We start from the raw sequence: 25,648 nt of genomic DNA on the forward strand, positions 1-25,648 counted from the left end.
AAATGATATTATCTTGTGTCATGATTTAATAAATGCCCAAGGAAAAATATAAAATGTCTTGTATTAATATTTGTTGCAATTTGCAATAATTTCTGTTACTGAACGAAATTATTAAAACTTTCATACTTCTATTTAATTATCTTTAATTATTTAATTATTTAATGTAATGATATAAATACCACTAAATAATTTGAATTTAAAAATTAATAAAATTAAATATTCAATAGATATAGCATAAAGATCTAAAATATTCCGTGTGTAATGTTTACACAGCTTACCGGCTGATCCACCTCATTGGCTCATCGTTTCGTTAGGTCTTATCTACATTTATAAAGCCCCCACATTTCCCGCAGTTGCTAACACAAACATTAGCAAACATAGCACATAGAGAAGGTGCTTGCTGCTCCGACCCCGGCAATATATGGCGGAGGAGCCTTCTGAAAGTGGTGTTTAATATAAATATTATGCTTCCTTCTTAGGTTTGAGGTCGCAGCTGAGGGCTGGCGGCAGCGCCTAGGTCGAGTACAGGAGTAAGTGTATGATTTACGCTGATTTTCATATTGCATGGCGATCTCGCATTTCGTCGCTGGGCATGATGTGCGCGCCCCCCTTGTTGTCCTAACACAATATTTGCATTTTATATTATTAAATGTCTAGTGCGGAAATGGGCAGATAAGTAGGATGAAATCAGAAAATTTATTAACAACACTGACCCTTCGGTTGGTATTTAACAGTTATTTTGTTTTTCATATTTATTTCTATTTTCTTGCATAAATCTCTAAATTTATCTCAACAAACATGCGCATTTCTGTTGTGTAAAGGTATGCTTGGTTTTGTAGGAATTTTGATTCCATTTAAATTTGCATTTTCTTATCGAGTTTCCTATTCGGTGGAAAACGTTAAGAAAACAAGCGAACGCAGAATGACACAAAGTGAGAAAACGCCAAAAAGCCGTATAACTTTCAACCCGCCCTTATAAACATATAAATTATTGTTTATTCAAACGGAATCTCAATTGTACAAACGCCCGTTCAGCCCCCAGCGTTGCGTTCATAATAGGATACCTCTCTTATTACCAACGAAAGCAACGCTATTTACCTCAACCAATACGCCCACGCACAAAGCCCAAGCTACCGAAACCCACACAAACCCACATTTACGAAATAAGCACCGAGTGGGCGCCACGCTAACCTAAAACGCCATGAGCACATCGAATGCAAAATTGAACCACCTCCAGCCTCGTCTTTGAAGAAGGTGTGGGGGCGTATTTCATAAGAGGTTATATCTCGCCGTTCCGTGATCTTGGCAACCGGCGCGTCTTCCACGTGTTGTTGTTGCTGCTAAAAGATAAGTCGTTCAATTTCGACTTGAATGCGACAAAAGAAAATGCGAATACCTCGCGAATACGCGCCGGTGCATACAAAGCGCGATGAAAAAGGGCGAACGCGATCGATACAAAGTGTTCAAAGCGATGGAAAAAGGGTCTTCACATGCTTCACAATGCGCTTTCCTGAATGGCTTCTAAATACGAAGCGTCGTTACCGGCCCGCCAGGATAAATCAATCAGTTTTGAATGTAGTCCGGAGCATTTAAAACATTTCAAAAAATTTGGATTACTCAAAAAGCCTTTCAATCAAAAGTATTGACAAAGCAAACTCGTATACAAATATATTATTTATAAAATAATCCTCGTAAAATTTAGACAGGTTCTAATCATCAAATCCATTAATCTGGAAAAAATCACGTTTCTAATTCCGATCGATTCTTTTTCAATATCTGTTACCCAAAACACCTTTCAATCAAGGTAAAATTTTAATTTAGCTGACTGATGGTTACCTCTTTGTTATCCACTGCAAATGTCGAGGGAAAAAAGACATAAAACGTAAAATAAAAGTAGCAAAATAAAAAAGGTACTGTACTGTCCTTCCAGTGAAAGGTATAAAAGGAAAATAAGAGCCACACCGCCTCCGATTGTATATTTCCGCATTTGTTATTCCCTCGTTACGCATAAACGCGTTTTAATATTGTTTGCCACCATGATATACGACCGGGTCCGCATCATGGCTCGTAGTTCGTTTTGCATTCGAATCGCGCGCGCCTCGTTCGGCCGCCACGTTCCAATCGTTAAAACTCCCTCTTGGTACACAAAATTCGGTTTAAATTAATTCGGCGGACTCCTGCGGGTGTATCACCTCTCTTGCGCTACGTCCGCTCCACAAGGAACCGCCGGAACCACTATTTAACGACTATCTAGTTCATCCTATCATTCGTATCATTATTTGTCCTTAGGCATTATCATTGTGTGCGTGTTCCAAAATACATATTTACTTTTGGGAGAATAAACCACATTGAAATTGTTTCTGGGTTATATGAAATTTCATACCCAGCTAATTGGTAATGGAAATTTGGGCAATAAAACTTCCATGCGGCAACGAATGAATTATTAGTGAAATGCCACTAGCGCTATAGTGGATAGTGCGAACGGGAATTATTAGCGAGATTAATATTAATTAAGCAGTCAAGTCCTATTTACACAAAGCAGATGATACGAATCATTGAAAATACGAGTGCACCAATTAAAATGTATATTCATGTGTTGTCTTGTCGCTGTTAAGTGTAATGTTTGCTTGTGATCGCTCAAACGATGGAAAAAGTGTAAATATGAAGGTGACCAAGATGGATCGCTTCACTGTTTCAAAAGTGCAAACAAATAGACACAAAACAAATTTTTTATAGGCATCAGAATTTTTTAGAAGATTTTTTGCAAAATTTGGAAAAAGTTCAGTTTTAACAAAAATGAACATTCATTTTAATTTTCTAAATTTGCTAGATAATTACGCTGGAAGCAATTACAATTTATATAATTAGTTTTGTTTTCCATTGTTATAACTCTAATTTTTCCAGGCGATACGACAAAATTGTGTTATCTTCTCGGCGCGTTTGTTGCACCATTCAAGTGAATGTGCCACGTATCGGACGGCGTTATCGTCACCATAAAAACCGGCGTCGGCCGTCGTTTCGTGTAATTCTTTCCGCGTTTGTGTGCAACCTGAGGCGAAGCGAACACTGCCCAGCCCCCCTTTCCGAACACGCGCTTCAGAGTGGCAGCGCGCTTTCATGGCATTTCATAGCCGTGGAACATCCTATCGCATACCGGCGTATATAGTTTTGCTGCGTTCGTATAAAAAGATGGTGTCCGCTGATCCGCCACACCAAATGTCATATAACAAACGCGCGGTGCTTCTTTTTTGGAGCATTTTCGTTATGGTGAAGGCGCCGGGCATCTATTCGATTCTAGCCGCAGTGTGCATTTTCAAGAGGCCATACTAATATTTTATTTCGTATTAAATTTTGGCGGGCGTCCGTAAAAATCGTCACTTTTTGGATGACTTTTTGTCGGCAAGTTGGTCCTCTTCGTGTTGCGACTTTTATCATTTCTACAACGCCATCATGACTTTTATTAATGCCGTTATACTGCAGCGACGCCTTCCGCACCGACATTGGCGCAATAAAAATTTATCGCGTGCAATTACTTTTCGATTCTCGGCGACACATCCTGTTTTCCATGCGCGCGAAAAAAATACGATGAAAACAAAAACTGAATCCGGTGCATTAAAAATTTACGCTTCATCATAATACGTGACAAACAATGCACTTTTCAACATGTCATAAATATGCTATCGCATTAAAACTTTATTAAAAATAACCTTTTAAAAGTATTATTAGGTATCATCTTCAAACGTGCTGACAAAGCTTCAAAGAGCGCAAAGAAAAGCCGTCCTAATCGAAGATAAAAACGTACGCTTCTTTTGAAAATCGCTTATATCGGTATCTGAATGCATTCCATGTGCGTGTGCGGAGGGTTTAGAGGTCAGAATCAGATATTTCCGCAGCGTTCGTTCTTAGGCCGGGATTTCACATTTTAGCTTTCCACTTCATGCCGCCGACAAGCCTGTAATAGCCTGGAATTTCAAGCGGGATTCACCCTTGGCGCCAAAATAATATGAGAATAAAGTACGTGTGCCAATAGTCCCACACTCCATACACGCTGAGAGGACCTGCCGACGCCGTCAGGCGTTCATGTTCTAATGAGCACCCTTCAGAAATAGAGAAATAGAGAGCGCTAGAGTAGCAGCACTCGCAAACCGCATCCGATTTTCGCATACTCTCGCCGAATATTTACACGACTAGGGCTTAATGTTGTAATTAGATTAAAACGTTCGCGCGAGTTAATCTAACCGTCGGACCTCGTGTAAACTCACAGCGCACAGCGATTTGCTATGTGTTTCAGCAGTAATGTTGCAGGATGTCTGCTGGAACGCGCGCTCGTCCTCGTCGTGTTTGTTTGTTTCGATATTGATTATGATTGTGTTTTGCTGTGTTTTGCCTTTGCGGCGGTTTTACGTTTTCCTTTTCTACACCCACGATTTGCTGAAGGTTCTAGGCAGCGTCGATAAACGCGTGTACCGCATGATGTTTTCCAGTGTGTTTAAATGTTTCAGACAATACAAACCATTAGAATGCTGGAATTGCCAGAGAATCAGATGCGTTTAATCTATATGAATACAAACGCAAAACCCTTTCTAAATACAATAGAACGCAATAAATAAAAGAAACTGTACGAAGGATTATTTAAGGGTTTAATATTAATTTAATGCAATATGTATGCATATTAATCCCAAACGAACAAGAAAATCAATATAAATTCATTAAAAATATTTTTTTTAGTTTATGAAGATGCCCTCAGGGCGAAACATGTTAACTCAACATTTAAAATTGTAAAATCCAATAAAATCAAGTAAAATTTTATAAATAAATATTTCAAAATAGTGTATATATTGATTCAACAGTATTGTTCCATAGTATTATCTTTCTGAGTTAAAATTAGCTTCCAAAAATAGAACATCCATGACATTCAACAATTACTACTCTTTCAAACGTTGTAATAAACCTTAATTCAGTAAAATGCAGAATTTAATTGCAATTGCAATTATAAAAAAATATATCTTTGTTCACGTTCACTCGCGCTTTGGACTATAAACTTTTACGTGCGACGGTAAATAGTTAAAAGCAACTTTAAGCTGTTTTTATACTAAGTTACGATGCATGTGCGCTGTGCTAGGTAGGTGCACTACGATCGAAAGCAAACACAACTAGCAGAATTATATGACAATTAAACGCAAAAGTTACCGAATGGTCCAGTCCACCATCCTGCGAGTCGTTTAACGCGACGCTCTTTATTTCTTTATACATCTGCGCGAGCGCACACATAATGGACAAATAAGCCGTCGTCGAAGCGGGTAACGACATAAGTAACAAACGCGCCCGCACGCGTAAAACGGATATATATTTGGGCAGAAAAAGCTTTTAGCACCGCCACCACCAACGCATGAGCGTTAAACTCAACCGCTGGCGCCGGTGTCGGCGTGTTTAGAAATAAAGCGATATAAATTACAATTATTGTTATTACTTATAAAGTAATTAAGCAAGTTTTCGGGACGACGAGCCGGTGTGATTAATGCAATACGCGCACGATGTCGACTGCCGGCGCCGCCGTCTCCCAGGACGACCAGGGAGCGTAAAAGTCACGACTGAACAACAATTCAATTTATTTTATATTCTTCCATCACACGACCCACCGACAAGCGAAACGCGTCGGGCAAACGAGCGTACGAATGAGCGCGCATTAAATAAACATTAAATGCGTATTTTGCAGTACCTACCCACCTTAATTAATGACTTATTCTTTTTCTCCCGAGATTAAAAACAAACCTCGACGAGCTCACAACAGTTAATAACGAAATAATGTAATTTAAAAAGCGCAGTCACATCAAATTACAGGTGACATCGCTTAAGGTTAATAGGAAAGTTGAAAATTTAACATGATTTAAATGTAATTAAGAATTTTTTAACTCTCATGAAATAAAGCAATTATTATTTCGATACCACTAACAATCGGCACGTCATCGCCATGTCTAGACTAGTTTTTAAGTATGTATTATAATTTCATGGAATTTCGGAACAACTTTTTGCGCGCCTTGCTGACGTGTTTTTTTGTGCATGCTCGTTGCGTGCTTTCTGGGACGCTTTTGCGGCATAAGCGACCGTTTTCGCATTTCATTTCTCCATAAATAATTAAATTTGTCATTTGCAATGCACGAGAAATACGAACAAATTAAAGTGCTTCTCGTTTTTCGCACCCAAACCGATTTTTATGTATTTTAAACGTGCATCTCGAAAAATATGATCACGTGCGCATTACTTTTATTTATTTTCATATTCATTGTTCTTGTCATGCGGAAAATTTTGATTACAGCTGCTTGTTATGCAAATTTTAAAAATATTCTCGCGAAGTAACGTTAGTTTATTTATTTTAGCTTTGCGCTTCAGTGAACCTGACGTTTCCTCCGCCTGTTTTTTAGTGTTTTCCTAACACTGCGCTTCTTTTGCACGCCGTTAAACTCTAGTTTTGTTTTTGTTGTTTGTCAGCGAATGTAAAATTAGATTAACTTTGACATTATCATTGCTCGCCCGCAAGTCAGTGGAGGAAACCGAAAAGAGGTTTTTCATGTCCTTCGCCCGGTCGCAATTTATTTACTCCCCGGAATCGGTATTTATAGCTTTTCTTTTTACTTCTTTTGTCGCTGCGACGCCAAGTCACCGTCAAAGCTTTGCTCGCTTGCGCAGGCGGGAAAACAGAGACGAGTTGTTTACTTTTGGAAAATCGTTCGTCTCAACTACGAGTCTAACTATGCGGCGGATGACGACGGCCTTTCCCATTGTGCCGTCGCGGAAAGTACGAAACGCTTATTTCGATAAAATATTGTGTGTGCCCAGCGCGCGTTTGTCTGCTCGGCTAAACTCTTTACTGCTTGGCTTGCTGTTCTATCTGCTCTGCTATCTTCAATGTTTGTTTATAAAACAGAGAAAATACGCGAGGGTGAACTTTGTAAAGAAATGTGTAAACTTGCATGAAAAAACGTTGCCGCGGAAACGGAATTCAATAAGAATACATTTTCGACATGTACAATGCAACAAATCGTCCGGAAAATGTAAAAATGTGTTGAATTGTTTGAAAAACGGTGAACTATTAACGCCAGAAATGTTATTACTGATTCTAGTCGACGTTTTGTTTTACTCTCTACTACTACTCTGCTGATTACATTAAGAATACAGAAATATAACTTTTCGAAAACCCATTTAAGCTCTTCCACTTTTGAACTTCTTCCTCGCCCGGGCTGAAAGCACTAGGATGGCACACGAAAAGTTTTAAGTACCAAAACACGCCGAGTGTCGGCTACCGAGAAACACTGAAAATGATAAAATTGAAACTATAAAAGTAACAAAGTGAAAAATCGACCGGCAGTTGGAAACTTTCCTCTATTGTCGGCCTCGTTATAGTTTCATCTCTCGACTACAGCGAATCCACATCAATGGACCAATCGAGACAGTTGCCAAAGAGTAAACTACAAAGCTGCACACTGGAAGCGACATTTATAATACAATCACAAACACGTTTAGGTTCGTGATAGATAATTCATTTACAATTTCATTACGAATTTATTTTAATAATAAAAACTGGCAGCGCAAACTAAAACAAATTGCAGCAAAATAAAATTGTAAATTTGCGCAAATTGTGCGGAATTTAATTTTTCGTCCAGTTTTTACGCCACCAGCTTTGAACCTGTCAACAATTAGCTCTGCAAAAATGGTACCTCCCAAAGCTCACGCAGGCAAAAGACCCAAGCAAAAGTTTTTAATTTGATTTTTTGCCCATTTATGTCATTTCCTCGTCGCGCCGTGTCTGTGCGAGGCAAAAAGCGAACACAAAATAAAATTTCCTCATTTTCCACATCGAATGTAGTCGCTTCCATTCTACTTTCGAGTGGCGCTTTCTGTTTGGCCCGAAAACAACGGTTTTGTCTTCCGTTGAACAACGGTGAGTGGGCACACACGTAAAAATGTGACGAACACAAAAGTTTTGCTTATGCGGTGCACTTTGCGAGTTTGCAAATCCTCTCGTCGTCCCGGTTAGACAAACATCGAAATGTTCGTTGGGTGTCGACAGCCGAGAGTAACGAATGCAACGAAGTCAGCAGGCAGCTGGTGGTGTGTGCGTGTCGAGGCGGCGGTTGGGAGGAGGACGGTAAACGAGCACACGCCGCTACCGCCACCGCAGAAAATACGATGGCTTGAATTACACGACGATTTTTCCACGTTTTAACGCTGGGCTGAACTCACGTCGTTTAGAGCATTCCACTTCGTCATTGAACAATATTATTACAGCTTTTGTAACTCACTCAACTTGATTGCTAATTGTTTACCTTGTGACTAATGTATTTGAGGTTTGAGCTGAAACAATTTGTTGCAAAAAATAATAGTCAAAAATCTCTGCGGGAAAACTAAAGCAAAAAAGTTAATCGATTTGTAAACATTTAATGCGCATAGCGTAGAATGGAAATATCGTTTTGATTTACGCTCCACTCGTATCGTTTTAATAACGCAGGAATGTAATAATGAAATGCACAACTAAAAAGCTAAATTATTGCGCCAACGCGAAGAGCGCCATACAAATGGCATAATAAATTGTAGCATCATCATAGATGGAGACTTGTGGCTCGTCCTTTTCGACATTGCATATTCGTTTTAGTCCGCGGGCGCGCTCCTCCGGCTCAAGCATCTCGCCGACATTTAAATATTTATGAAAACAGAAAGAATACAAATGAAGCCGACTGGCTGCCTTGCCGTGAAGCAATGATTCGACACAAAACTCCAAACTCAAGCACATTAAAATGAAAATAGCAACCAAGTACGACCTCACTCGAGTCGAGCGCATGTTCTTTCTTTGGCGGCATTATTAAAGAAATAAACAAAGGGAGAAAATTTTGCACACAAATAAAAAAATATGCTTTGCTCTCGCGACCTATCTCTTCACTACTATTCGTAAGTTTTTTTATTGCTATTTATTTTTTTGTATTTGATTATGTGTCCGAAGCACTGTTCATCATCGATGTTATTAATTTAAAAAGAGGAATGAACATTGATATGATACAAAAGCCGGAGGGCAATTGTTTGCACTTTGTGTAAATTAACCAGAGCGGCAAGCTGCGTAGCAAAATGTCTGTATTAACCTCGAAGAGCGAAGACGATCCTCCGAACATCTTTCAGTCGAATGAGTCCGTCGTTGGTGGTACGCGGCGGAAAACGCAATGCATTGAGAGTAATTTATCTCGACGCGGCGCAGTCATTAACAAACATCTCAGCGTTTAGAGTTTTCGCTATGCCGTGGCGAAGGCGCCGGGCGCACACACACGGAAATTCGTATTGTGTTACTCGACAATTTACGTTCGCGATCGAGTTGCTCGCCGCCGGATTGAGATTCGGTTTTGAGATCGTGATCGTGATCGCGATCGGCTTCAATGAAATTTCTCCTAGGTTTAATTAAGCTGTCAAACGATACCATATTTCGACTAGTGGGAGGCTTGCCTTATCGCGGAGCCTTTCATTTGTTTAATGCTTCACTAAATTTCAATGATTGTAAAACGTGTGTCAAATAAATACTTTTACAATTGAAAATGAAGAAAAAACGTTAAATTTTATTGAGGAAGCAATTTTAAGTTTTGTAGCAAATTATTTATTATATTATTGTTAGTTATTTGATTAATAGAGTATTTTGTTAAATATAGACCTATAGTATTATGAATCATAATGAGATTAAATTAATTGTGCTTATTTATCATTTCAATAAATTTAGCCTGCCTCGAAATTTGTTTCCTTTGCGCAAACGCTTTTGTGCTAAAAATGACAGTTTGTATTCAGTCATAAATTCACGTCGATTTTGTTAAATATACGCTTTCCATCGCCTTGAAATCGCTAAATAAAATACGAAATAATGAATGACTGCGCGTGTGCTTAAATCCTCGCCTCGCATAATCTCTTTCGAGTGACACATCAATTTTTATCAATTGGTTTCGATCGGATTAAAAGGGTAGATTTTGTTTTTGACGCATGACAGCTTGCAGTCACACATATGGCCATTCAAATGCCTCAACATGTATATAAAATTGATCCATCAAAATTATAACGACTTGAAATAGTGGCTTTGGAATTAATAATAAAACCGGGCAATTTCCGTGTTTATTCGTTCATTGATTGCATAATTCATTCCGAGATCTCGGCCAGTTCGGCGATAATTTACGACCTCATAATTTCCGCTCGAAAGTTATAAAATGTTTCGCAATTTGTGGATAAGCATCTGCCGGCTGAGTGTAGTGTATGTGTGTATTAAACGGGCCACCAATTAAGCGATATCAAATTATGCTTCTGCATCCCCCGATTGCTCCTTTTATGCTTTATAGGGTAGGTGAGCTCAGTGGCAACGGCTGCTAGTAGTTCGTAAATTTCCGCGGTAATAAAATTATTTTAATTCACTTCAAATCAAACTCCAGTTTAAAAAAAACTTTTTCTGTAACTTATCACAGATGTTACTAACAAAATCTGTGTTTTTCCTATTCAGAATTCCCTATTCTATGCAATTCTTAAGAAATTATCAAGTTTTCTGTATTAATTTGCAAGTAATAAATAGAAAATATTTATCATCCTGGTTCTGAGTTACGTTACAGCGCCGCGCGAGCTTGAAAAGAATGTGATTCAAACAATTATATTAAATAACTACTTAAACATGCATGAAAAGAAATTAGTTGTTCCACATTTACGGTTGGCGTACAAATATAACTGAGTTGCGGCATGAAACCGCCTGGAAAGGGGACGAATGAAACATTATAAGCACGAAACAACAATACCAGAGCTTGCTTCCTGCGTGATTTGGACGCATTACGATTGCCACACTTTCGGTAGGTTACATTAGAAGCTTTGAAATGTATTTGCTTTAATAGGAAAAGCAGAAAACATAATGAGAATCGTCGAACGAACGAACGGGTTGGCAATGGCATAAATATTTGTCAAGGGCGTTCGATAGGTGAAGGAAAATACGATAATTGGTGTTGTCGTGCTCCGAACTAGTATTAAAACATTCTAGTGCTGGAATAACTTTGGCCGAATGAAAAGGGATATCAAGAAATCAATTCAAGGACTCATTACACTTCCCTTGGAAATCGGATATCTTGAATATGCTTCAACTAGGAAACTATTAAGATTATGAAGTTTTCTTTTTTATATTTTTGCTTTGATTGCATTGCAATTTATATTAATGAAATGAATTGATTAAAAACTTTCTAATTAAATTGGACAAAAATAAATGCTGAACGCATTCGGAGCTTCACAAATCGTAAAAATTTAATTATCCATTAAATACATTAAGCGCCATTGTTTGAAACAATTAATTCGTGCGAGACTTTCGGCTCACATTCAGTTCGTTAGAAATTAATTTAATTTTTCGCAAACACGATTTTGCCATCGAAGCAGAGCGAAATTTGCTAAACAGAAATACATTTCGGAAATTTGCTGACCTTAATTATTGTACTCTCTCGTTTCTCGTCGGACGCGATCCATGGTGCTTGAGGGGAGCCACTTCGAATTCCTGCGTTCGTTAGCACACCAATTTTCGATGGTAAGCGTTTATATGGATGCCGCTCGGACTGACGAGAGTATTATTGCTGATGTTGCAACCCACGCATTAACAACCGCCCAAAACATTTCGTATCGGGATTTTTAATTGATCTCGTCTTGTAATTATCGGCTTTAACGAGGCGCTGTTTTTCATCTGCTTTGTTTGGGTTTTATTAAAATTTTAATTTAATTTTCCAATGTTTGAGACTAAATAGATGGCGTGGAAATCGGCTAAGGTAGCTAACGATTATAAATTAAACTTGGATTGTATTCGGAGCGGTAGTGCAGTCAAGTGAGCGAAGAGAAAAGCCGAGCTCGTGCCTTCTGGACGGAGCGCTTCGAAGTCGTAATTTATGTCCTAACGAGCCGAACGTGCGAACTGCGAATTTGCAAAACTGAGCAGAACATTATGGCCACCGACCTCTTCACGTGCGCCAGAAGGGGGTAGGTAGCACTTACAAATGCAACTTCGATTTTCAACCACCACCCAACCCACCCACCATTCGACTGCTGTTCACCATACTCCAAAAAATCGACGAAAACAACGTGGAATTTTTCATTTTTTCCGTTCACGCTGCCTGGCTGGTCGTCATGCATTACATTTGAATATTACCCACATACGGAACATTCGGGACGCATCGAGCGAGAGCTATCGTCCGGGTGCGGTTATTACCGCTGAAAATGATATATTTCTGAACATGCTTAGAACCAGCGGATGCAGCAACCATAGAAGGGATGGCGCGGCGCAGAGAGCATTGGAAACGCGTCATGTTTTATTATTCGGAAATCAAACATGTTATTTGTCACCGCAGGGCTGAGCGAGGAAGCGAGATGACTGACGTGGACGGACACATAAATGACACATTCGTTCGTGCGCATTGCTGAATGTGGAAGGCAAGCGTTTCGATAAATGTAATTTAATGAATGTGCCGTTGCTCAAAGTATGGTGGACGGATAGCAGGACAGCAGGACACGGAGGGGTTGGTGGTGGTGTGCGGATGGAAAATATCGCATTGCCACTTTGTTGCTGTTTTAGCGACGAGTGCGATATTTCATCGGTTTGAAACGTCGTCATGTCCAATAAAACTACAAACAATGCTTGGGAACACAATAAAACACGAGAATTTAAAAAATCGCACGCAGCTACAAAAAATATTGGTTGTGTTCGTTTTGCAATGTGAGCGAATAGAAAAACAAAAATATAAACACAAAGTCATGTTCGGCACAACAATTTTGATTTCACGTGCAATATTCCTACGTATTTCAAACAAAAACACTTAACAAATTTGCAAATCGTACCTTTGTATGTTTTAATACCATATCATTCATATTATATCAACTAGATTTAATTTTATATTTATTTTTACGCAAAAAGTTTTTAATTAATTAATTAATAACTAATAATGAACCCTTCCGCTAGCTTAAATTCCATCGACAACCTACAATATGTTGGTTTACTGCTCTTTCATCACAATAAGCTCATTACGTCACTTATCCTATAATAACTTTTATGAAAATCGTCGGAAGTTTGAAAGCGCACTCGCCGCAGCGAAAATGACTGAAAAAAGAACTTCCATACGACGGAAGTGGCGGCTGCTGTGGTGTGTTCTGAGTATAAAACCGAAATAACACAGAAACGGCAATCCAGTTAAATTCACAGTAACGTCGAAGGCTATTCGAAAAGTTTTCAGTTTTCCACAACCATTCTTGTACATTTCGCAATGAAACGTGCCGCCCGCCATGCAGCCGAGCGCGCACGAACACATCGAACGCGTTTGTACTTTTTTACGCGTTTTACACTCGAAAGCGTGCGCCACCGTTTGCAAAAAGAAGTTACCTTAGATACCGGGAAGTAATTGTAGGTAGCTAACTGTTAGCATTGAGAATCGGCCATCCGTATGCGTTTCAGTGAAAGCAATTATAATTCAAACGAGCTAATTATCTTTTATCTTTCATTATTGCGTATTTAATAACATGAGTGTACTTAAACGTCGTTGCAATTGCAAAGAAAAATATTATAGTTTTTTGGTGTAAAATGAACAAAGATACAAACACAATAATTATAAAATTATTTCATAAAACTAAAATTTAACTGGAGCATAAAATTGTTTGATTTTAAATGTTTGCATGCCGTGTACATGGCAGAAAAGTGGCATTTATATTGCACCCGCTAGATAATAGTATCTGACGAACATGACGATAGCAGTCGACATACAACGGCGGCGTATTATCTTTTTGCGCAGCCGTATAATCAGCTTTTTGCCGAAAAACGCTTGTACCCGCCGCGGTTCGCGCCAACACTCGCCAAGCACCAAGTGACGAGGCATTAATGAAGTTTAACAAAAATCCCTCGACTGTTATTTCTGTTTCAGCTTTGCATTGATTTCCATTTTAAACACCGGCAGCGACTATATTTGCATGCAGATAATACCATCTATAAACTTAAATACAATCATAAACGCAGTTCAATGCAATGCAATAAAATAGTTTGCGGCATAATTTATTATCTTGCACGCTTTGTTTCCCCGAAACGAAACAGAGACATTTCACGCTTGATTGAATTCGAATTTCTCGGGCGAACACGGACGAAATAATTTAATATAATGAATCAGAGGATTATGCGTCTATAGCAGCGCGGAGAATAAAGGCTCGCACACCACTCCACTCGTAATTAAATTTTAATTCGGAAAGATAGTAGACACGTCGCGGGGGTATTCGGGCCTGGTTAACTCAACAAAGTTGGAAGCGTACGAAAAAAGGAGCGCACAAAAAGCGATGGAGTCGCTCAAAGGAAATGAGAAAATCAATTGGACGAAACAAGAGTCGCCACACCGCATCGAGCGGAATCGAACACGAAATCGTATAAAGCGATCTCCGGCGATCAGCGGCGCGTTTCATTCTCTTCGGGTTTACACCGACAGACAACTCTATATCGACAATTTTAAAGTGTCGCACTGCAACCAGCAGCGGTGCGCCATAGTAATTGGCGGACGCTATGGGCGGCATGCCCGCTGATACCTACGAGGTGTGAAATCGGTTCGTCGGAGCCGAAATTGTGTTAAATTGTAATTTCGATACGGAACCAGTGCTCCACTCGTTTTTGGTTTGCGCCGCTTCGCTTGCTGGTGCGAATCTGGTTACGCGGTTTCGATTAACACCGAATTCCGTCGCCCGCAAATTTCGCATTCCGGACCGGCAAACAAGCACGTGCGCCGGGCATATGCTCTACCGCACAAAAAATAACTTGTTAGTGTAACAGTTTGTTTTTTCCCTGAATCAAAACCAAGAGGTTTGTAATTTTTCCCATGTTGGGTTTCTTCTTAGCACTCTAAGACTTTCCGCAAACATTTAATACACTTTTAATATAATCTTCAAGTAAAGATCATAAAGAAGCAATAAATATGACGAATGACGACCATTACTCTCGCACACCGCACTTCTTGCGCCCTTCGCGGCGATGCGCCCGCTAACTAAACGCCCCTAGACGGCGGCGCGTCGTTTCTCTCACCCCGAACGGCGTTGCTATATAAGCCAATAATAAAATTTATTTCGCCGTTGCGCTAGACGGCGAGTCGAGTAGCAGCGTCGAGGCGAGCGCGTCGCGGTCGTGATTAATGCCTGGATGTGTGGCGGAGCACGCCGAACGGAGAAAACATAGAGAAAGTGAATAATTGCGCACCTTAAGTTTTCAAATTAAAGAAGACGCCGCGCACCTAAATCACATCGCACCGCGTTCTAATAGAAAAATTATACCTAACATTATTTGTTCTCCTGCGTGTGTGTTGATTCTTACACATTTGGCAATGATAATTTAAATAAATTTGTAGATTATGCGCGTTTTTAACGCAAATAAAACGTGTCGCAAAAGTGTGCGTTTCGGGGCGTTAATATTTCGCGTGTTATAATTAAATTTTAATTACTTGTCGTTAATTTTCAATTTCCGTCCTGGGCGACGCTACGCAGCGGAAGAGCGTTCGGCTATTCGCACCGACGATGCGAAACGTGCGCGACAATAAGTCGAAACGAGTTTGTTCTTTCCCAGTTTAGTAAAACTGCGCGTGCAAACAGAATAACAAGTTTACAAAATTGCAATTTAATTACAGCGAATTAATCCTTAATATTCCGGCGAGGATTTCCGGTTAATGAGGATTAAGATTACATTCTAGAAAAACAATTTAAACTGATTTTTGTCCAAAAAATAAAATCACGGTTGATGATTGTTTAATATCCTAGGAATTGTAAACTAATACCTACATCACTGAATGAGTGGGCATACACAATCACAATCGATGTAAATAGTTGATTTATAATTATATTGTTGATGGTTTTGTGTCATGCGTAGCCATTTGTTGACTTCCCATCGCGCGCGCTCTCTATTAGTCAACAGAGTACGCGATTATAGCTTTCACGATAATTACTGCCTCTATCAATAAACCACGAACAAGAATAATAGCAGTCTTCTTTCCTGACAATAATGCATTAGCTTCGTATGTAACTAGCGAGTCTCAAAGATTGAACGTCGGTATCTCATTAATGCAACGAACGCGCGATTTGAAATTGTAATGAAGGGAACAAATTCGTGGCGTATCCATTATTTAAATAACACACATTAGATCGAAATTACCTCTTTGTAAGCCGAACGGCGTCGTCGGCGTCGCGAACGCGCGCTGCACACCGACACAAACACATCGATTGTGGAACGAACGGGTTCGATGCAATAAAATGAGACGTGTGGGACCCGACCGACGAAGAGTGGCTATTGTTTCGCGAGATTTCCATGCGATGTAAATTCTCCAATGCGGAGTCAATCGTAATAGTTGTATATTTACCTGCAACAACAGAGAAAAAGTGAAGTTAGTACACAAATTCAATTTGCATGCAAATTTCGTCTTCGTGCGTATCGTTTGATTTCCAATTACCTACATTAACAAGATCGGTAATGTAATGATTCACCAGGGAATTATTCGTGCGACAATTGGACACCTAACCTCGTAGTGTTGACATGACCTTACTTAAGTGAAGTGATCAAAGTGTCATGCTTGAGCAAACAGGGCAGGCGTGTACTCGACACGCGTTGCACTCGACGCCGGGCAATAATTATCTCAATTACGCAATTTTCAGCAATTGAGAATGAGAGCTAGGCGCGAACATGTGCAACAATGCAGTCAGCCATTTGTCTTCGTTATGCGCTCGTATAAATAAAAGCAGCGTGGCGAAATTAGTTCGTTGACTTATGGTTTACTGAACAAACAAAGAAGTGAAAGAATGTGGAGTGTAAAACGTAGAAACTAGAAAATATTGTGCTTGGAAAAGGTAAGCAAGTAGCTAAACACTCAGGAGAAATTACTTAAAGATGGCTAAAGACAACTTTCTTAAAGAATCTGGTTATTTGTCGCTTAAAACACTTATCACGTTTACTTGAGTTTTTATCAATTACTCGTAAACTATTTGCGCTATGATTATAATTCTTTCAGAAATAAATTTTTAATTAATTTTAACATCTACCTACCAAAAATAGAGCTGATTAAACATTTTTCTTGAAAGTTATAAACATTTAAATTAAGTTTAGTGAATAAACAACAAAATTGATACAAATTCGACTGTAACTTTTGATAAAAACAAACTATCTTTAAAAACTTAATATAAATAGGTCGAGAATTTTATACAGAATTAATTTTATAATAAAATAATGTTTTTTGTCCATTCGTTTTTGTGTAATTAATAAAAAAGTGCCACGTAACGGCAGCGCAGCTATAGACACTTTGACTGAATGAACGTAATGCGGTCGAGAACGTGTGCGCACATAAATCACAGATTTACTATATTATAGAGAAGGCCAGTGCAAACTCGGACGACAATTTATAAGCGGATTTCTCTCGTGTGTCAGCGAGAAAGAAGCACCAACGATTCATTTTTTCGCTCGGCGTTTCCTCTTTTTTGACCATGGAGTGGAAATCAGAGCGCCACCGTTGCGAGTACAACTCGTGCTTGTCATTCTCGTCATCGTCGTCATTTCTAACAGTGGTAATCGTACATGTCGAGATGTAATTTATCAAAACCCGAAGGTGTTTTGTGCGCACGAAAGAGAGTTCTTGCTCTCGTGCACAAAAGATGAAGAAATGAAGGGTCTCCCCACTGTGAATAATATCAACGCTTTTACGCGACAAGCGACGAACGACGAACATTATTAATGACAAGCGCGCGCGTTACACTTTGCAACAATAATGTAAAATTTGTCATTAAAATTATTAATTAATGTTTAGCATAGTAAATAAAGTCGGCGGGTATTGAAATGCGAAACCCTGCGTCGGTTAATTGATTTTTGATGGATGACACACTTTGACAGCTTTTCGCATCGTTTATCAAAATAATTTCGAGAAAAAAAAATCATTTGTAAATCACAAATGGTTAATTTTCGCATTGAGCACTCCTCGGTTGTGTTTGCATTTAGTGCGGAGAAAAAAATCTCGAGTTTCTTCACAATTTGCAGAACAAAGTGGGAACAACGCTCAAAAATATCCCATTAGCGCGCGCCAACGCAGAAAAAAAGGTTGCCGTTGCATTATTTATCGTAACGATGTTTGAATAAATTAGTGAACAACTTTTGCGAGTGCGTACTCGACGTAGTTTGCGCTTCGTGCGGGCCGCGAATAATGGAACTCGAGAGAAAAATGCGGCAATTAATTATTTGCAACGGGAAAATGCTCGCGGGTCTTAGAAGCATTGTTCCGCAAATGTAGCGATAAAGAAGGAACGCGAAAAGAATCGATTGTTTATTAAAGCCTCATGAAGGGTCATTACAATCAATTTAACACATAACACAAATCACAACGTACAATTGGTACAAAAAGAGATTTTTTCCGAAACACAATTTAATACGAAGATAATTAATATCTAGAATAACTGTCAAAAACAACATTCCTGAATAAGAAGGCTTAAATATCACTAATTAAATATACACTCGCCTGTTGTAGGACAACAATAGTTAGCAGTCAGCTCGTCCGTTAGCGGGCCGTCGCGCACACGAGCGAACAATGGGAAATTATTATAGTGCGGATTATCGCCCGGCCCAAGTTGCGAGAAGTAAGGCTGGCCACTATTCGCTCATAATACAAGTCGCTAATAACCCAAGTTTGCATCAAAATCTATGTTCGAGGGCAGGCGAACCTCGACGCAAGTGCGGCCCGCCGCTGGCTCCTGTCGTTCGTCGCGATTATAATACGCAGTTTGTGTTAACAATAACTTGAGCATTAACACGTCCGTACATTAACAAAACACTGCTCGTGCAGTTGGTCTCGACGGCGGTCACGGGCAGCGCCGGTGGTTTGTCCGACGTGGCATTATACACACCCTCGCTGCCGAGGACGGTTTTGCGCACCCGTACAGAAGTAATTCATTTTATTATTAATCGCCGACACATTATGAACCTTCACGACCTCTAATTACGATTAACCGCTAATGGGCATCGGGTGGTGCTCTACTTGCGCCGATCTAACTTCGCATTAAGGAGACTTTGCACTACTTGTGTATGGCGGCTGATAAATGGGGCGGCCGTTACAGTTTCGAACGTTTTAAATTACTACGTTCGTATAATAAGTTATTAACGCTGACATAATACAATTACGGCTATTTCTAGTCGATCATAGAAGGTAAAACATTTTTCATTTTGAATATGTCCATGAGATGTTTTAATTGTGTGCGAGCGCGTCACGACCGACATGAAAATCGCATTTCTAATGCATGCGCCGCGTGCAAATGCGACCCGACCACACCTGCAAACATCCCGGAGCGCGTTATTGTGCCCCACCTCCCTGCAAGCCGCCCACACACTCCGGGTCGTGTCAGGAGATTAATGAAGGACTTGCGCGCCCGCCACCCTCGAGTTATGCGGCTGCGGGGGCAATAATGGACCTCGTGCGACGTCTCCTCGCACCTTAGACGTCGCGTACCGCGACCATTTAATTACTGCTGAATGGGGCTATGCGTGCGACGTGAGAGCGAAAATCCATTTGGATTTTCAATAAGAGAGAATCGAGGAACTCATCTTATCTGGTCGTAAATAAGACTAGAAGAAGACTAAATCGAAATGGAAAAGACTTTGCACCATAAATGGACCTTGGTGACCATTTTACCTGAGCGTATTTTTAAGACTATAGCTTAATGTTTCATGCACGAAGGTAAATAAATCCTGTCGGGAAGACAGGGTGAAGAGCACGCAAAATTTTGAGTGTTCCCCAGATGACTATAATGCACGCCGTCCGCGTGTACTTCTTTACGATTACATGATTAATTCACAGATTCATGCCGGGCGAGGGCACGACGTCTCACGTCTGCAACCAATTCTTAAACTTTATAAAAGATCGCCGAGAACAAAGCGACGATTCACAGCGCGGGCGTGCGATGAGATAAAATCGCAGCTCATAAACAGCGCGAAAGTTTCCGGCGAGGAAGAAAATAGTTCCGGCAAGTTTTGAGTTCATCTTTCGCCATTGCAATTATTCCATTATCCTCATTATTTACTCTCCGGGGAAGTTGACTTTGGCGTATTTTGCACCATCCGGCTGTACACAGCAAAAATTGCCAAATGTTTGTTCAACCGGCGAGTGGATAAAACGCGAGTATAAAAAAGATCTCAAATTAAAAAAGCGCGGCATAATAAAGCGAAGAGAGACCTGAAATGTCAGTCGTTGAACTACTCGTCCTGCTGGCCTGGGTGTGCTCGACTTCACGACTTTTTTGCATCCAATCCTGACCTTAACCCAACACCGACGCAACCCGGCGCATGCACACACGTCGAACTAACAAACACGAGGGCCACTCCACAAGCAGAGTCCAGAAAACGAATAAAAGTGTTTTTGTGCTCTCCGGCCAAAGTAGAATAGCCGCGGAGCATCCACGGAACAACTCTTGCAAAGAAGCGCTTTTTATCCTCCGAAGTGTAATTTCCTCTTCTACTCTTCTACCTTCACACAATGTACTGAAAATGACTATTCACGAAGCCGAATGGCGAAATGGGTGAAACTAATTTCGTGCATGTACACAAAAAACGGCAAAAAATTAACCACTCTATGAGAAGTTGCGAAGAATGAAACCAGATAAGAGGACAATAAAAAATTAACGGGAAATGACCGTCCGAGTACTACATCTCTATAAATTTTCACTTCCCAACACATCCGAAAAAGAAGAAATTCCCAGCGAGAAAGATTGAAGACATTCATTCGCCATGCATCTGTTTGGCATTCGGTTTAAACGACATCGCCGGCCCCGACAGAATGCGGATGCCTTGGAATGCGTGGAATTCGTCATTCGGCTTGCGTTCCCGTGCGATCCGTACAACTTGTACGTCGTGTACGCACGCGTTTATTAATGTCGGAAGAATGCGAATTGTACGCCGAATGAACGCACGCAGTTCAAAAGCGACTCGCCGACCACACGACACGCAAACAAACACGAGAACAACGCCGGCGTGCCGACCTGCCCTCATTGTGCCGCCTCTGGTTGTTGTGACTGATGCGTTACGTATACGTTCAACCGCGTGCAGTGCGTGTCACACTCGAAAACCGCCCACTTTCGTTTTCTGGCTTTTCCGCTTTCCGCCACACACCGAAAAAAAAAGACCAACCGGTGTGTAACCGGTACGATTTTCTCTTTTTTGCACTCGCGTAGAAGGCAAGCGTGCATAAAAACCGACGAATTTTCTTGTTTCCCGACGATTTTTCTTCGACATCTCGTGGCTCACCGCAGCACCGTCGAACTGCGCGCGGCGGCGATAGTGAATTGCGCTGGTGCGCTCTCGCGGTCGACGAATATTTATCGCAGGGAGCGATGTAAAGCGACTGCGAAAAATTGCTTGACAAGTCCTATCACCCCTTGCTTAGTTCCGACACGCGGGCTTGACTTATTTCCCAGCCTCGGTCGTTTCGCTTTTTCAACGTTTATTTGCAAGCCGTTGGTAAATAGTGAAAACATTTCACGTTGCTTAAGCATCACAAAACATTTCAATAGATATTTTTTAAATATTACACAACTCGCGTTGAATTAATATAATAAATCTTCCGAAGATGAAATATGAATCATTATAAACTTGTTAACATTTATCAATGACACGTATGCATCGAGAATTCTCACACATAATTAATTTGAATATTCAAAAGTGTTACTTAACCTTTCTTTCGATGAGCACAGCGCAAACAGCATGGATGCACAAATCAAAATCAATTTATTTTTCGCTGAGATGAACATTTAATTTGCATGTATTAGCATATAACGCACGTAACTAATGTCGCTTCGAAATCCAATTCAATTTATATAAATTTATATGCAAACTGCGCAGCATGCTGAAAAACAATTTCATACAATTTCAAACAACTCCGCCCACTGACACAGCGCGGCGACTCGTAAATTTATTACTCATAACTAGAAATTAACTCTAATTATTTTTCAAGTGTATTCTAGCATTACTCCGGGCGTAACAAAACGGATGATTAAGTACCATGAAATTTATTGCGTGTGTGTATTGCACGTTAAATCCACTCTAGAAGAGGATTGACGATATGTCATTGCATGTATCGGCGGGCGTACGATGCGCAATTTGCAAGCGCGGTTAGTTAATTAATTACGAACGCAAATTATGTTCGGTTCGACATCGAATGTTTGGAATGCCACTTGGTCCTCCGTCCGAATTGCCCGGCGACATTTTACTCTTGCTCATATTGAAACTTTTACGCCGTCGACGAAATTCCGCGCAGGCATCTCGCGTTTGTCGTGCGCTATGCCGACTATTAATTAATGACGATAATTAATAACGGCGCGCACTTGCCGGTATTTATTTATACGCGCGTCGAGCGTCATGTTTATTTCGAATGCATTCGCCGGTTTGGCGGCGAAGCCGTGGTTTGCGACTACTAATTAATTCGTTTTTGCGCATTAAACAAACTTAGTTGTACCTAGTCCCGGAACGCGCGCGCCCACCGCTAACTGCCATTGCAATGGCAGCCGATTGTTGTTCCCAAATTAAATATTTATTATTCCGCATTTTCCTATTTGCGCTATTTACGCGATGCGGCTATTTATTGTTTGTTTATGATTTATCTATAGTACATGCAGCGATATTTGCTTTTCATTCGGAATTTAACAACATGCATTTTTAATCGTTTTATGTTTTCATTTATGCACGAAAAAAAATCATATTTATTTTTAAATTATTAAACCCGTCAAACATGATTAATTATTTATTATTAAAATATAAAATATTAATAGGTAGTGAGCGTAAAATGTTTGATTACTTTTACAGCATCATAGAATGTGAAAGTTTTATGACATTCATAACAAAAAAAATAAATAATTTCACATTTTGCCGGAGATTTTCTATGGTCAAGTTTAAAGAGTTAACTACTGCGTAATTCATTATTTGTTCCGAAACAAATGAAATCTTTTTATGCCTATTTGCATTATTCGTTTACATTTATATAATAAACTTATGACATAGAGCTTTTACGCGAAATATGCAGAAATAAAATCTTAAACGAAACATCCAAGAATCTTATTACACAAATTTGAATGCATCTACATAAAATCCACAGCTGGAGCGCGCGAAACGCTGGCAACTCTCGAGTCGTCGTGAATTTTCCGCGTGTAGTGCATGTTGCAACTCATCCTGCTTTATTTCTACTGCAAAAATACGCTTACCTACATCAGTGCCAGTGCAAGAAACTTGCACAACTCCGGGAAAGACAATCTTGGGAGAGTTGCAATGTGTGTTTATGATACAATGAAAAGTGTGTCCCGGCAAGAGGACCACATGTGCATTTCCATCTTGAACCATCTTGACTCGAGCTATATTTATTTATTCGCGCGCCTCGCGCTCCTTTCATTACATTTTTCTCGACTGACTCTCTCTGCGGACAGACTTTTTCTGCATCCCCAAGGAGCGACAGACGAAGACGCGTACAAGTTGTACAAGTATAGCAAAGTGTGGGAGTACATTGCAACTAGTTATGTGTGTATACAGAGTGCGGGATCGACGTAGGAAAAGACGGAAAAAGAAGAGGATGGTCGGTGATATGCAAAGCGACTCTTCGTACACTTTGCGTAAGAGGCGAGGCGGCGAATTCGTTTTCGCATAATGGAAATTGCATACAATATCCGTCTAACACTACCCAAGCTTTGCTTCTTCGTTCTTTACCGTGGTTCTTCCCTATTTCCTTTCAGGTTTTTCTTACTTTTCTAGTCGCGTATCATTCTGACATCACCTTGACGATTCGCCTGCTCTCTCTTACATATTTTATTCGAGTCAACCCCTGTCTGAAGTTAAATTCGCACTTTTTAGAAAACGGCCAGTTTGGCGTGTAAAAGGGAAAGAAGACGGAATGAAAATGTGCAAGATTTGCGTGTGGCAGATGCACGTTTTAACCACTGACTACAGGTGGGACGTGGAAGTGGGCACGATGGGCGCATTCGCGGCGTTTACCACTTTTACATCTGTCTGTGCACAAGAGTAAAGTAGGATAAAACCTCTGGGAGACATGCAAACCGAGTAAATCCGGGAATTTTTAAGTGAACTGACAAAACGGAGTGACAAGTAAGAGGGATCATGCGTCTTGTCTTCAAGCCGCCAGGAGCATCTCCAGTTTTATACTACCAGGAAATAAAAATCTGTTTGCACAGGTATTCGTGATTCATGGCGCACTTTAAGACCGATTTAATGATGGGTATAAAATTCGCTCCATCGTCTCCGCGCCGTGTTATGAAATATAAGCTTGAACATAACCCTGTTTCGCAGCCATTCAAGAACGTAAAAATAATGACGTGTCATTTGTTTCTTAGCGCATGCAAAATCAAAAGTCCGTAGCAATTTGGCTTCGTTTACACATGCAGATTACTTTTATCGATTCACGCCGCGTGTATACACGAAGCTAAATAGACGGTAGAGGGTTTGAGGGGTGCTGCTGCCACAATCGGATTGATTGCTTCGGCACCAGCGTGTGTTTACCTTCGAGCTCGACGACTTTTCCCGCCCGCTTGAGCGCTTTCACCGCCTCGTCGTGTGTCGCCTCGCGCAGATCCTCGCCGTTCACCGACAGGATCGCATCGCCGACGTACAGCTCCTCCGTTTGATCCGCCGCCATCCCCTTGAAGATCTTGCTAATGAGAATCGGCATCTTATTCTCCTTGCCTCCCTTGATAGAGATACCAAGGCCGTTGTTATCGGACTTGACGACGCGCACACTACGTTTCTGGTTGGCGACCGAGTCGGGTACATCGGGGGTGTCGCTGAGCCCGCTCGGCGTTTCGATGTTATTGTTGAGCGTGCCATTCAGCGTGGTGGTGTTCTCGTAGGATTCATCTAGGGTGATGCTGAGATAGTCGTCCTCGAGCGTGACAAACACGCGATACCATTGGCCGCGAACGTGCGTCTCGAGCACGCCGGAGCGGCCGTAGTTGTAACTGCCGGGGGAAGTCACCCCTTCGACCATTCTGTCGTTGGCACCGCTCATCGCGTCATTCACATTTTCCCCGTCACGCTGTGGAAAATCGCGACTGCACCCCGCGGCGCATCGTATCGCACGTTTTTAATCCACGCGGTGTACTGTGCGAATGTAAATATTTTACTGATATTACAATGCGAACTTCACCCACTTGTGTTATTTCACTCTGAGTTCGCGCGATAGGCAGACAAGACGGCGACGGACGACTTTAGCTTGTCTTTAACTATGCGGCTCGCAGCACGACGCGATCGGCGAGACTTTCACTCCGGCACTCCGGCGAGCGTGCGGTGCGGCGGCGACGACGGCGGAGTGGCGAGTCGATCGTGCGCTCCACGGTCCTCGGTCAAGCCGGTACGGTGCGGGCGCGCAAGCATACACGCCGTAGTAGTAAGCAGCCGCCGATAAAATGGGTTGGAGGAGTGTGCAGCACGGAGCGGCAGTGCTTCGGCGCGCAGAATACCCTCACGTTGCTATGGATACAAGCGCGCGCCGCGGCCCCTCATCTCCCGACACCTTTTGTTTTCGTGCCTTCCGCAGACGGGCCGCTGAGGGCCGCGAGTAGCGATGCCGGTTACGGCATGTGTAGCAAAGCC

General features: G+C 41.0%; 1 protein-coding gene across 1 annotated transcript in view; it reads right to left on the minus strand.

The window, feature by feature from the left end:
• The window catches only part of Syn1 (Syntrophin-like 1), a 45,520-nt gene extending 19,969 nt beyond the window's left edge, over positions 1–25,551 (minus strand). Inside the window, exon 1 of the mRNA XM_065304232.1 lies at positions 24,560–25,551. Within this exon, the coding sequence (XP_065160304.1) occupies positions 24,560–25,064 (505 nt within the window). The 5' untranslated portion in view covers positions 25,065–25,551. The remainder of the gene's footprint in view (positions 1–24,559) is intronic.
• Positions 25,552–25,648: the final 97 nt, after the last annotated feature.

Source organism: Atheta coriaria, unplaced genomic scaffold, assembly GCF_025399875.1.
Source record: "Atheta coriaria isolate IRGN ID8LTWV9N9 unplaced genomic scaffold, Caltech_Dcor_3.1 hic_scaffold_6_pilon, whole genome shotgun sequence".
Taxonomy (NCBI): Eukaryota; Metazoa; Arthropoda; class Insecta; order Coleoptera; family Staphylinidae; genus Dalotia; species Dalotia coriaria.